Source organism: Brachyhypopomus gauderio, chromosome 20 (assembly GCF_052324685.1).
Source record: "Brachyhypopomus gauderio isolate BG-103 chromosome 20, BGAUD_0.2, whole genome shotgun sequence".
In the NCBI taxonomy this organism is placed as follows: Eukaryota; Metazoa; Chordata; class Actinopteri; order Gymnotiformes; family Hypopomidae; genus Brachyhypopomus; species Brachyhypopomus gauderio.
This window is the reverse complement of record NC_135230.1, coordinates 13,221,492-13,234,241: the sequence shown is the minus strand read 5'-3', so window position 1 is coordinate 13,234,241 and position 12,750 is coordinate 13,221,492. Positions and strand designations below refer to the sequence as shown.

Here is a 12,750-nt window from a genome sequence, read left to right as displayed (position 1 = left end):
GGATAAGGGGATTTTTCATAGCGGTTAGGGGGAATTTCTAAAAGAAACAAAAAAAATGATGTGATAAATGTTTGATAAGATGAAGGGCATAGGGGAGGGCTGAACAAAGGTTGGAACTGTGTGGTCTTCAGTTTTTTCATATGAAATATGAAAGTCTTGATAAGATGTTTGAGTATTGTTTGACTTATGAGAATTGTACTTCTCATGAGAGGTGGAGCAGTGGGTGTGGGTGCCTATATAGTCACCTGATCAATTTCACTTTCCATGTTCTTTCTGAAGTCACATTGTTGAAGACAGCCAGCTAAGTAAAACCCTAAATCTTATTATCTAAGAATACATATTTGCAGCTGCAATAAACTCTCTGAAGAAAGTCAAAGCCAGAGATTTCCTAAATAATGGAGATTACAGAAGAAAACTCTGAAAATATCCCCCTTTCTACTGAAAACAGGTTTGTAAAGTTTTTTGGTGCTCAGGTAGATTTGACAAATATTTACATTCCTTGTATTTTATTTATTGACGTGATCTTGTATATAATTTGATAACTTTTTGGTGTTCACAGTAAACCAATGGAAGGGCTGTTCCATAGCCATCTAGAGGAGAGGGTTCGTCCATATATTGACCTGATTGACTCTCTAAGGCTAATTGGTATCGAAGACGATTTGGCTCTGCCAACTATAGCAGTGATTGGAGACCAGAGCTCTGGAAAAAGCTCGGTGTTAGAAGCCTTATCTGGTGTGGCATTACCCAGGGGGAGTGGTGAGTTGCAATTTATAAATATTTATAAATCAATTAGCATTTGCAAGACTATGCTTAATTAATATTTAATTCAAGGTTTTATCAACTGGCACTTAATAGTCACTTTCATATGAAGCCCTGTGATATTCTCACTTCTTCTTTAAGGAGACTGGACCAGTTAACATAAAGGAGAATCAGTTCTCAAATGTGCTGTTTTGTCTGTCCACTGTAGGTATTGTTACCAGATGTCCCCTGGAGCTGAAGCTGAGGAAGATTAGGGGCGGAGTTTGTTGGAGAGCAATCATATCTTACAACGATAAATACATTGAGTTTGATGACCCCTCTCTGGTCGAGCGTCATGTTCGGACAGGTTAGTACAGTTTCTGATAATATGAAAACGTGACATCCTTGTTTTGTTGATTTGAAAGAAAATTGTGGACGTTAACATTATTCTAAAAATCCATTCACACTACAATTTCTCCAACAGCCCAGAATAAGCTGGCAGGAGAAGGTGTAGGAATATGTGATGACCTCATCACTCTGGAGATCATGGCCCCTGATGTGTGTGACCTCACATTGATTGATCTACCTGGGATTGCTAGAGTTCCTGTAAAAGGTCAACCTGATGACATTGGATTTCAGGTAAAAGCAAACTAAACATGACATTTTGTTGTCATTAATTGCATTGTCAGTTTTATTCAATGTAAAAAAATTTATTTTGCTGCATAGATTAAAAATCTCATACGAAAATATATTGAGAGAGACGAAACTATCAATTTGGTCGTGGTTCCATGTAATGTTGACATTGCAACAACAGAAGCATTGAAAATGGCACAAGAAGTGGACCCTGAAGGGAAAAGAACTCTGGGTATGTTTAGCACACATCTAATATCACTGCTAATATCAGTGCTACCAATAACAATGTGCATAATAGTTTTAATTCTTTTTTAACAGCTATTCTCACCAAACCAGACCTTATTGATAGAGGAACAGAACAAAATGTCCTAGATATAGTCAGAAATCAGGTGATTCCCTTGAGTAAAGGATATGTCATTGTTAAATGCCGTGGCCAAAAACAAATTGATGACAGAATTTCTCTGGATGAAGCCACTCGTGTGGAGAGAGATTTCTTCAGACGTCATGAATTCTTCAGGTTACATTCTTATGAAGACCTCATATTTGCAACAGCTGTCTCAATGATTATGTGGTGATAAACAACAGTGCCTACAAAATACTTCCTGTTTTCCTAAACAGTTGCCTTCTGTATGAGGAGAAAGCAACTGTCCAGTGCCTTGCCACCAAACTGACTCAAGACCTGGTTGATCACATTAAAGTATGTATTTTTTAACACAGTATTCTCAACTTGTGTTTTTCAACACATTTTAAGTTTTATAAAAGGCTTCCATATGCAGACATTTTGGCATTGTAGTTATTCAAATGCATTTTTGTTGTTACAATGACAGAGAGTTAAAAAGTAAGAACATTTTCACATTATAGTTTAGAAAATTTAAAAGCCTTCACAAAATAAAATACTTAATGCTGTCCATCTGATTGAAGAATTTTTTCCACAGAAAAAAACATTTAGATGTTGGGGGAGGACAGAGAGAAATGAATGTGAGGATGGCAGCAAAATATCTTTAATATCCATACTTCAATAACAAAGAAACAAGGATAGTGCTGTCTGATAATAGAAGTCCGATGAGAATAGCGTGCATCCTTTAAATATAACGTGTGCCTATATATGTCTATAAAGCAGGCAATGCTGGTCGCGAAGTCAGGCTTTAGACGTGTAGAGCAGGCTAGTCCAGGTTGCACTGGAGTTTGGGACCTGTGGGCTTAAATGGAGGAGAGGTGATGAGAAATAAAGGGATGGGTGAAAGGGATGAGTAAATGGGTGATTGTGAGTGGGGGAGTGATGTGGAATGGGTGTGGCTGAGAGTGAGTGGGCAGCTCCCCTGTGTGCTGTGGCCGGCCCCCCCATGACATTAGGTAAAATTATGCACAAAATGCTAGTTCTTTTATATTTGTGGATTCCAATCTGACACACATGTTTCAGTTGTTCAGTCAAAGGAAACATTTATGCAGATTGTGTGTAAACAGAAGTCATAGTTTTGTTTTCTCTGTTGTAGAAATCACTGCCTCTGCTCTCAGAGCAGATAAAGAAGCAGCTGTGGGATCTGAGGAAAAACCTCAGCCTGTGTGAGCCAGGCCCACCTCTGGACCCTCAGAAGAGGAAGGCCTTCTTCATCGACGTGAGCAGCCACTTCCTGTTGCCATGTTCACGAACCCTTCAACCTATGGTCATTCTTTTGACTGAAATGCTTAAATCTTATGCTGGTGGTTCTTTCAGACGTTGACAAAATTTAATGACATGGTCAAACGCTTGGTATCTGGGGAAGTAGTCTGTCAGGACAACTTATTTATTCTTATTCGTACAGAGTTCAAAAAGTGGAAAGACCATCTTGACAGCACCAAGCTATCGTGTGAGTATACATCCATATGCAGAAACGCATTTAGTGGATATAATAATCATTTAGTTATTTGAAATAATAATTTAAGAAAAATGTTTCAATGTATTTTATTGTGCATACAAACATTTTGTGTACTCTTTAAACGCAAAATATAAGAGCAATGTGAATTTGTTCAAAAGACAATATTCTTTTAACATTATGAAAATGTTTAGTCATCAAAGTTCATACTTTATATCCAACAGACCATAAAACAGTTCAGGATGTGGTGAACGAATATGACCTGAAACACAGAGGAAGGGAGCTGCCTGGCTTCGGTGATTATAATGTGTTTGAGATGGTTGTGAAGAGACTTGTTATTGAGCTGAAGGGACCAGCTACTGACACACTCAGGGTCATAAGAGGTATGTTTAGCCAAGTGGCAGAGGGTGGATGGTTTGGTGGCCTCAATATTCCATGTCTCCTTTTTGCGGACTATGTGGTCCTGTTGGTGCCATCAGGCCAGGAACTTACAGCTCTCGCTGCTTCAGGTTGCAGCAAAGTGAGACACGGCCAAGATAAGGATCAGAACCTCTAGAACTGAGACCATAGTAAGCAGTCGGATCAGGATGGAGTGCCCTATCCAGGTCAGGAGTGAGTCCTTGCCTCAAGTGGAGGAGATCAAGCAGTTCATGGAGTGGTGAAGTTCGGGTTCATGTTCATGAGTGAGGGAAGGATGGAACGGGAAGTTGACAGGCAGATTGGTGCAGTGTCTGCAATGTTGCGGTTTTTGTACCAGACCGTTGTGGGAAAGAGAGAGCTGATCCAAAAGGCAAAGCTCTCGATTTACTAGTCAATATATGTTCAGGCTCTCACCTCTGGTCACAGGCTCTGGTTAGTGACCGAAAGACTGAGACTGCAAATACAAGTGGCTGAAATTCGTTTTCTCTTCAGAAATGTCTGCAGACATTTTTCGTATGCCTGGGCTCTCCCTTAGAGATAAGTTGAGGAGACTCTGCTCCTCCACGTAGAGATGACCCACTTGAGGTGGTTCCCTGGGTAGACTCCGGGCATGTCCAACTAGGAGGAGTCCCTGGGGAAGACCCAGGACACTCTGGAGAGATTATATTTATGAGCTGTCCTGGGAAAAATAATTTAATTCAGCGAAGTTCTTTGGGGCAAATAATGCCTGGATTGATGATATGATAAATATGATAAATCTGGATTTAAAAAAAAACCTAACAGAGCAAGAGACCTTGTGGACGTGATCTGTATTAATGATGTTTGTGAAATCTTTCAGATATCATTCAGAAGCAACTCTCTGATGTGTGTAAAGCCTGCTTCCTCAACTACCCTTTTCTCCAGTGTGTTGCCATGGTAAATGATATTTTTAAGATATAATGACACAAAATAAACAAATGTACATTTCCCATTTCATTTAGGCATGCCATGCTGCCATTCAGTGTTTTGTTTCCTTACTACTGCTATTCAGAACAAGATAGACAACATTCAATCAAAGCAAGAGGAGAAAGTGGAACTAAGGATTGGGGAGCAGTTTGAAATGGAGCAACTGGTCTACACTCAAGATGGCATCTACTACAAAGCTCTCAATGATATACATCCTGGAGAACCAGATAAAGCCTCAGAAGATAACCACACTGGTCTTGACAGCAGGAGCAAGTATCCAGAAATGTTGCGAGCGTATTATGAGGTACATTTTGGTAGGGTCCAGCGATATTGTAGCCAAATGCTTAAATGTTGTTTGGTGATGTTCTGAGGCTCTGCATATCAGATGTGCCATGACTTCTATTGTAGTTTATTAGTCACCACAAGTTAAATGCAGCTACTATAGCTACATTTAGACTGTAGGTTATAATATGAATTAAAATATTCCCAATGTTCAGAAAGAAAACACTAGTTGTAATGAATCAAGGGGGCGGGTGTGACACAAACGCAAGTATCATGTGATTTATTAAATTAAACAAAGACCAAAAGGAACAAGAGAGAACAACTAAGGACAGAAGAATATACACTAGATAGACAACACGGCAACCAAGCAACACACTAAATGAAACACCACTTAAACACAATACTAGAAATATTTAAACTTAGACACACCCCAGGAAGGTGTGTCTTTACCTACGACAACGGACGACCTAACACTAAAGCATGACACAACCACAACATAAACAGGACTGAATAAACTGGATGAACAAGACTAGAATGCACAGGTGATTAATACATAAACTTAGAAGCAAGAGACGAAGGCTACAACAGAGTCTAACTACTGAGGGGGAACAGATTGACGGGGAGAAATATAAGAACGAAGAAAACATAAAATAGAGAGTCAGGGAGGGGAACAATATGCAAAGGGAAAATACAACTAACCAGCGAAGAGATAAGAAAACTAAAACAGTCGTGGCCTGGCGGTTAAGGAACTGGTTTTGTGACCGGAGGGTCGTGGGTTCGATTGCCAGACCTGAGGCCATGACTGAGGTGCCCCTGAGCAAGGCCCTTAACCCTCAATTGCTCACTTGTATAAAAAATGAGATAAAAATGTAAGTCGCTCCGTATAAGGGCGCCTGCCAAATGCATAAATTGTAAAACAGGGAAGATAAAACAGAACTAACCAGGGGTGGGTTTCCCGAAACGTTCGTAGCGCTAAGTACTTCTTAACCTCGTACGTTTCATAAAAGGTTACGAAGTACTTAGCGCTACGAACGTTTCGGGAAACCCACCCCAGACCAGCACATGGGAGAAACGAAAGGAAAGCACAGGCTACTGAGCACGGAGAGAAATATACACAGAGTTGTGCAGGAAACATGGCAAACACAATGACCGACAATGAGAGGGTAAAACAGAGGGGATAATATACTTTGACACAGGGAGGAGAAACGAGACGCAGGTGAAAACACTTGAGGACATGGGCGTGACAAACAGGAGGGAAACCAAGGAAATGGGGAAAATAGGTGGGACAAGGGAGGAGGGCGGAGCTGGACGTGACACTAGTGTTATGGTTATTTTATCTATTGCTGTTTAAATAGTCTGTCTCAGCAGTAACCATCTTGAAATTTGTGTGTGAAAGAACATACCCCACACATCTTCTCTCTGTCCCTTTACTTATCGAATTGTATATATTGATATTTATATGGGGCATTTGGTCACATGCTCCATCAGTGCTCGACCGTGATCTACACTGAAATGAGCCACTGCAAAACATACTATATCTTCCAGTAGTTTGCCTTAAAACATTACCCCAATAATGGAGTTAAACATATTCATCTTCACCTCCTACCAACAGATCGCAGTGCAGCGTCTGGCCGACCAGGTGCCCATGCTGATCCGATACTTCATGCTGAAAGAGTCTGCTCAGCTTCTGTGCAGTGAAATGCTGGCTTTAATGGATGGAGCCAATGTGATGGAGGTGTTGCGTGAGGAGTCAGACAGCAGCAGACATCGCATTGACATGCAGAACCGCGTGGACCGACTGAACCTCGCTCAAGAAAAGCTCAGTAACTTTGTCTGAAGAGAACCTGAGACCTAATACACAACCAGCATTAAGCGTCAATAAATTCCACCTGGAATCAAAATGTACTTCTTAGCCCTGATCCTTCCTAATTCTCATCCATGTTTTTGTCTCATCCATGCTTTTGTCTCATAACAGAACTTACAACATTGACAATCAAACAGCTACAGTTGATTCAAAATGCAGCTGCTAGAGTTCTCAATAGTAGCAAAAAGAAGTTATAACATCACCCCCATTCTTAAGTTCTTACGCTGGCTACCAGTACAGTACAGGATAGACTTCAAGGTGTTATTACTGGTCTATAAATCACTTAATGGTGTAGGACCAGTGTATCTATCTGATATACTGCAGAGCTATGAGCCAGGCAGAAATCTTAGGTCATTAGTTACTCAGTTAGTCCTGCCCAAGGTTAAAAACTAAGCATGGAGAGGCAACATTTAGCTATTATGCTGTTTCTAACCAGCTGTCAGAGGACATTAGAAGAGTTCCAATGATAGATGTTTTTAAAGATAAAAGATAAAAACATACTTATTTGGCCATGCTTTTGTTTAGATATTGTTTTGTAGGTATTGAAACATTGTAGTACCTAAAATGTAGCGCTATTTCCAGTTTTATTTATATTTTACTTAGTCTTTTCACTATTATTAACTTAATTGTTATTAACTATTATTAAAATTCATTTTTTATTATTTTATCTTAGTCTCATTATTATTGTAAATTCATTTTTTAAATTACCTTTAATGTCTACTTTAAAATCCTGTTGGCAATGGCAAGGTGATAGGTCTTGGGTTGTAATAAGCTTTTTAAATTTTCTTCTCTATAAAGCACTTTTGAACAACTGCTGATGCACTGAAAAAAATAAAGCACTGGCTCAATGTAATAAAATTGAATTAATCAATCACACAAATTTTTTTTCATTGAATCAATCCAAAAAACTAAATTCATTTAGTCATGAATTAAGTTTTTTGGATTGAGTCAATGAAAAAAAATTTGTGTGATTGATTAATTCAATTTTATTACATTGAGCCAGTGCTTTATTTTTTTCAGTGTGTCTTTGAAATGTGCTATATCAATTAACGTGCCTTACCTTGTCCATTTAATACAATTCATAACAATTAATAATTTAACTGGCAAATTCTTTTCTCTGAAAAATTGCAGTGAGTTTTGCTTTCCTCTAAATGAACACTGGCTCCACCCCCCTCTCTACTAGCCGTCAATCTGTCGTCTTAGTCTGTGTGTTGGTGTTTTTCCCTGCCTGTCTGTCTCGCCTTCCCGTGTAATCATGAAATCCCCATTTCACCTCCCCTATTTCCCTACTTCTGTCGTCAGTTTGTATGTTGTCCTTGGTCACCTTATGGTATGCTATTGCCGCTGCCTCTGATTTGCATTCCCGTTGTTCTGTTGTTCGCATCCTAATTCATGCTTTCTGTTGATCCTTGGTTTTCCCGTTCTCCTTGTTCGTGCGTTTATATTGTTTTGGTTCCTAGTGCCATCCTGTGGTGGTTGTTTGCTGTTATGTGGTTTGCCTTAATTCCCTATGTTAATCCCATTTCACGTTGGGTTTGTTAGTGTTATGTGTGGTAACCGTGACTGTACCTCTTAATAGATAAAGTGTTTCATTTCCCAGTAGCCTGTTTGATTAGTTTGAGTTTGTTAGTTTGAGATGGTTAGCCCTCTGGTCGTGTTTGTTTGCCTGGTTTTCCTCACCTGTTTAGTCACCAGTGTTGTTTTATTAATAAACTGATTTTAAAATCCTGCATTTGCGTCACACCTGCCCAGACCATAAGGTTACAAAAATGTTTTGTATTTTGCAACTTGAAATATGTTATACACACACACACACAGGCCACTTTATTAGGTACACCTTGCTAGTACTGGTTTGAACCCACTTTTGCCTTCAGAACTACCTTATTCCTTTTTGGCATAGATTCAAGAAGGTACTGGGAACATTCCTCAGAGAGTCTGGTCAATATTGACATGATAGCATCACGCAGTTGCTGCAAATTTATTGGCTGCACATCCATGATGTGAATCACCCGTTCCACCACAATCCAAAGGCGATCTATTGGATTGAGATCTGGTGACTGTGGAGGCCATTTGAGTACAGTGAACTAATTGTCACATTGTCAAGAAACCAGTCTGAGATGATTCGCGCTTTATGACATGGCATGTTATCCTGCTGGAAGTAGCCATCAGAAGATGGGTACACTGTGTCATAAAGGAATGGACATGGTCAGTAACAAGACTCGGGTAGGCTGACATTTAAATGATGCTCAATTGGTACTAATGGGCCCAAAGTGTGCAAGGAAATATATCCCTAACAACAGCCTGAACCATTGTTACAAGGCAGGATGGATCCATGCTTTCATGTTGTTGACGCCAAATTCTGACCCTACCATCTGAATGTCGCAGCAGAAATCAAGACTCATCAGAACAGGCAACATTTTTCCAATCTTTCATTTTAAAGTTTTGGTGAGCTTGTGCAAATTGTAGTCTCAGTTTCCTGTTCTTAGCTGACGGGAGTGGAATCCGGTATATGGTCTTCTGTTGCTGTAGCCCATCCGCCTCAAGGTTTAACGTGTTGCGCGTTCATAGATGCTCTTCTGCATGCCTCTGTTATTTGAGTCACTGTTGCCATTCTATCTTGAACCATTCTTGAACCAGTCTGGCCATTCTCCTCTGACCTCTGGCATCAACAAGGCAATGTGTGTGTGGCAGCCACAGAACTGCCACACACTGGATATTTTATCTTTTTTTGGACCATTCTCTGTAAACCTTAGAGATGATTTGTGCATGAAAATCTCAGTGGATCATCAATTTCTGAAATACTCAGACTAGCCTGTCCGGCACCAACAACCATGCCACATTCAAAAATTAAATCACCTTTCTTCCCCAATCTGATGCTTGGTTTGAACTGCAGATGAGCACTCATTCAGACATTTTATTCTGTAGAACAAACTCAGATCAAAAACATGCTGCAATAATAAGGTCATTGCTTAGTGCAACTTGCTGGCTTTAAGAAACACTAAAAGAAAAAAAAACATTGTGGAAACAAAGTAAATGTTACTTTTATTGAGCAAATACAGGGGAAAAAATATGGAATCACTCAAATGGAGGTAGAAAATAAGGACACACCCAATCAATCTGCCTCGGATTAGATCTGCTCGTTACTCTGCAGTTAAAAACACCTGCAGTCATGACACCTTGGAGGGCTGCTGGACGAAGTGGAGTGACAAGAACCACGGCTCCAACAAGAGCAATGTCTCTTGAAACATAAGAGAGGATTGTTGAACTTCTTGAAGAAGGTAACTCTTCATGCATGGTTGCTAAAGATGTGGGCTGTTCACAGTCAGCTGAATCCAAGATATGGACCAAATACAAACAGCATGGAATTGTTGTTAAAGCCAAGAATACTGGTAGACCAAGAAAGACCTCAAAGCGCCAAGACAAAGAACTTAAGGCCGAAAAAAACTAAAAAAGTACAACTAAACAGATGAAGCATAAATGGGAGGAAGCTGGAGCCAATATATGTGACCGAACCGTAAGAAATCGCCTAAAGGAAATGGGATTTCAATTCAGGAAAGCTAAAAGAAAACCATCATTGACACCTAAACAGAAAAGGACAAGACTGCAATGGGCTAAAGAGAGGCAATCATGGACTGTAGATGACTGGATCAAAGTTATCTTCAGTGATGAGTCAAGAATCTGCATTGTACAAGGTGATGATGCTGGAACTTTTGTTTGGTGCCATTCCAGTGAGATTTATAAAAGGGACTGCCTGAAGAAAACAACCAAATTTCCACAGTTCTTGATGATATGGGGCTGCACATCAGGCAAAGGCACTGGGGAGATGACTGTGGTTAATTCTTCTATCAATGCACAAGTTTACATTGACATTTTGGACAGATTTCTCATCCTTTCAACTGAACAGATGTTTGGAGATTATGAAATAATTTTCGAAGATGACAATGCATTGTACCATAGGGCAAAAACAGTGAAGGCATTCCTTGGAGAAAGACACATTTAGTCGATGTAATGGCATGACCATTCTTTCAGCCAGACCTAGGGAAAGAAGGGTAGCAGAAAGCATCAGGTTTTTATAAATTTTTTAAAATTAATATTTGTATTAATACTATTACTATCTTTTAATCGTTGTTGATTTATGTATTGATATTTTTAGTATAATTATCAGTGCTACGTTATATTTTGTAACGTATTGACCAGACAGAGGGATCCAACTGCGGAAGTACACCACTTTTATTCAAATGAATCACGTTTATAGAAAACGGCACAAATATTACTAGCACTAGGTGTAGTAGCAATAGTGTTTTCTTGCAGTGGTCGGGACGGTCCAGGGTCATAACGGGAGAGCAGAATCCAGGAGGTACAGGAGTGCTAGGCAGGAGGTGAGGTCTGGGGAGTAAGCAAGGGTCAGAGCACAGGAGATCGAACAGGCAATGTGAACGCTTGGTATGCTGCATGGAAACGGCAATACGTCGCAACTAGGAAGTGGTAAGAAGGTGTATGTATATGACAAAAAAGGGCCGTGGTGATTAGTGGCAGGTGAGGCTGGGAGGGACATATCAGACGGCATTCCTTACAATATTTATTTATACTGTTAATTGATCAAGCAAGAAAGCCTAAATCAGATAGCTTCAGGCACATTTTTCCAGTGCTACTTAAACACGACAATCTTTCTCTAGTCATGGTCTTGCATTTGAGCTTATACATTATCAGACTTTGTGCAAACAATAAAAATGTTTTTTTTTTGTTCTTTTTTGTGCTTTGTCTTATTCATAGGAGCAGCTTGTACAAGGGAGTGAGTTCACTTCTGCCTGAAGTTTCTGCACTCAGGGTGAATGAAGTCCACTGTGGCCTTTCTAGTGATGTGGCTCCAGTGATTCCAACTATGGGTATATCAAGTAATGTACTTCTGGTTGGATGTGTATGTGACTCTGCATTTGGAAAAGTGCAAGAGGGAAGTGTGTTATCTTATCATATGCCAATGAAGAGAGTGCCAAAATCCTGTCCACACACAGATGCCCCTTCTCCCCCCCCCAACTACCACTTTGTGAATATAGGCTGGGACCCTCTACCTGTTCCTTTGTCTGCACAGAACATCAGCAGCTCCATATGATGTATCTGGAAACATCATTAGAAACGGCACACAAAATTGAAAATTCTACAAAAGAGCAGTTCCTGTGTTGAGTGGCATAAATTTAGTCACAGTCTCACAGGCTTGAGACACAGTCTCGTGTCACCTCCTTCAAATTCAGAGAAGTCTATCACACCAGAGGACAGAGCTCTGCTGAAAATTTAGCAAAAAGGCTTGTGAGACCTAGCCATCAGACTGCAGACATGAGAAGGGGGCTTGAGCTGGAGCCTGTAGCAGTAGAGGAGTACTGCCGAGCAAGGGAGGTTAACCACTATCCTTGTGGGTTTCTTACCCACCCTGATGCACCATGGATGGGGTCATCGCCCGATGGGAGTGTGTATGATCCAAAGCAGCAGCCTGAGTTTGGGCTTGTTGAAATAAAATGCCCAAATGTAAGAAGCTATGTGGACTGCCCATATATTAAGATCAGTGAGGGCACATACACTCAGGAAAACCCATCCTTACTTTTAGCAGATTCAGGGCCAGATGCTGATCTCTGGATTGGACTGGTGTGATTTTGTGGTCTATACACAGAAAGACATGTTTATTCAGAGAATCCCCCAAGACAAAGAAATCATGAAAACAATTAAAGAAAAAAATTGACCATTTCTTTTTTTTTATTTTTACCTCTATGCATCCCTAAATAGATAGGTTAGAGAGGTCTTACAAACAAATGTGTAACTAAAATTTCAATTGTTTTTGTGCAGATATAAGAAAGTGAAAAGTGAAAGTGATCTATTTGTCACTATGTTTTTACACACAGTGAAATTGGTCCACCTCCTTTAACCCATCAAGTGCAGTGAAACACACATTTATATACACACACAGGTGAAGTGAGCACACGTGCCCGGAGCGGTGAGCAGCCTCTACAGCGCCCGTGGAGCAAT

At 40.1% G+C, this 12,750-nt stretch overlaps 1 protein-coding gene across 2 annotated transcripts; it reads left to right on the top strand.

The window, feature by feature from the left end:
• The first annotated feature begins 260 nt into the window (after window positions 1–260).
• LOC143484138 (interferon-induced GTP-binding protein Mx3-like) lies at window positions 261–7,567 on the top strand. Of its 2 annotated transcripts, none has more exons than XM_076982686.1 (13): window positions 261–448; window positions 560–756; window positions 968–1,105; window positions 1,223–1,377; window positions 1,465–1,603; window positions 1,690–1,888; window positions 1,990–2,068; window positions 2,865–2,987; window positions 3,086–3,218; window positions 3,449–3,520; window positions 4,483–4,559; window positions 4,675–4,893; window positions 6,484–7,567. In XM_076982686.1, exons 1-13 carry the CDS (start codon window positions 396–398, stop codon window positions 6,706–6,708), a joined length of 1,809 nt encoding a protein of 602 aa, XP_076838801.1. In that variant the 5' UTR covers window positions 261–395; the 3' UTR covers window positions 6,709–7,567. The 2 variants fall into 2 exon arrangements, with proteins under 2 accessions (XP_076838801.1, XP_076838800.1); XM_076982685.1 differs by having other exon boundaries at window positions 3,449–3,607.
• The last annotated feature ends 5,183 nt before the right edge of the window (window positions 7,568–12,750 follow it).

Coding starts and splice junctions, on each gene's coding strand:
- LOC143484138 (XM_076982685.1), top strand. CDS start 396: ATGGAGATTACAGAAGAAAACTCTGAAAATATCCCCCTTTCTACTGAA. Junction 2,988..3,085: donor GGAAGGCCTTCTTCATCGAC/GTGAGCAGCCAC, acceptor TGGTTCTTTCAG/ACGTTGACAAAATTTAATGA. Junction 4,560..4,674: donor TTCTCCAGTGTGTTGCCATG/GTAAATGATATT, acceptor ACTGCTATTCAG/AACAAGATAGACAACATTCA.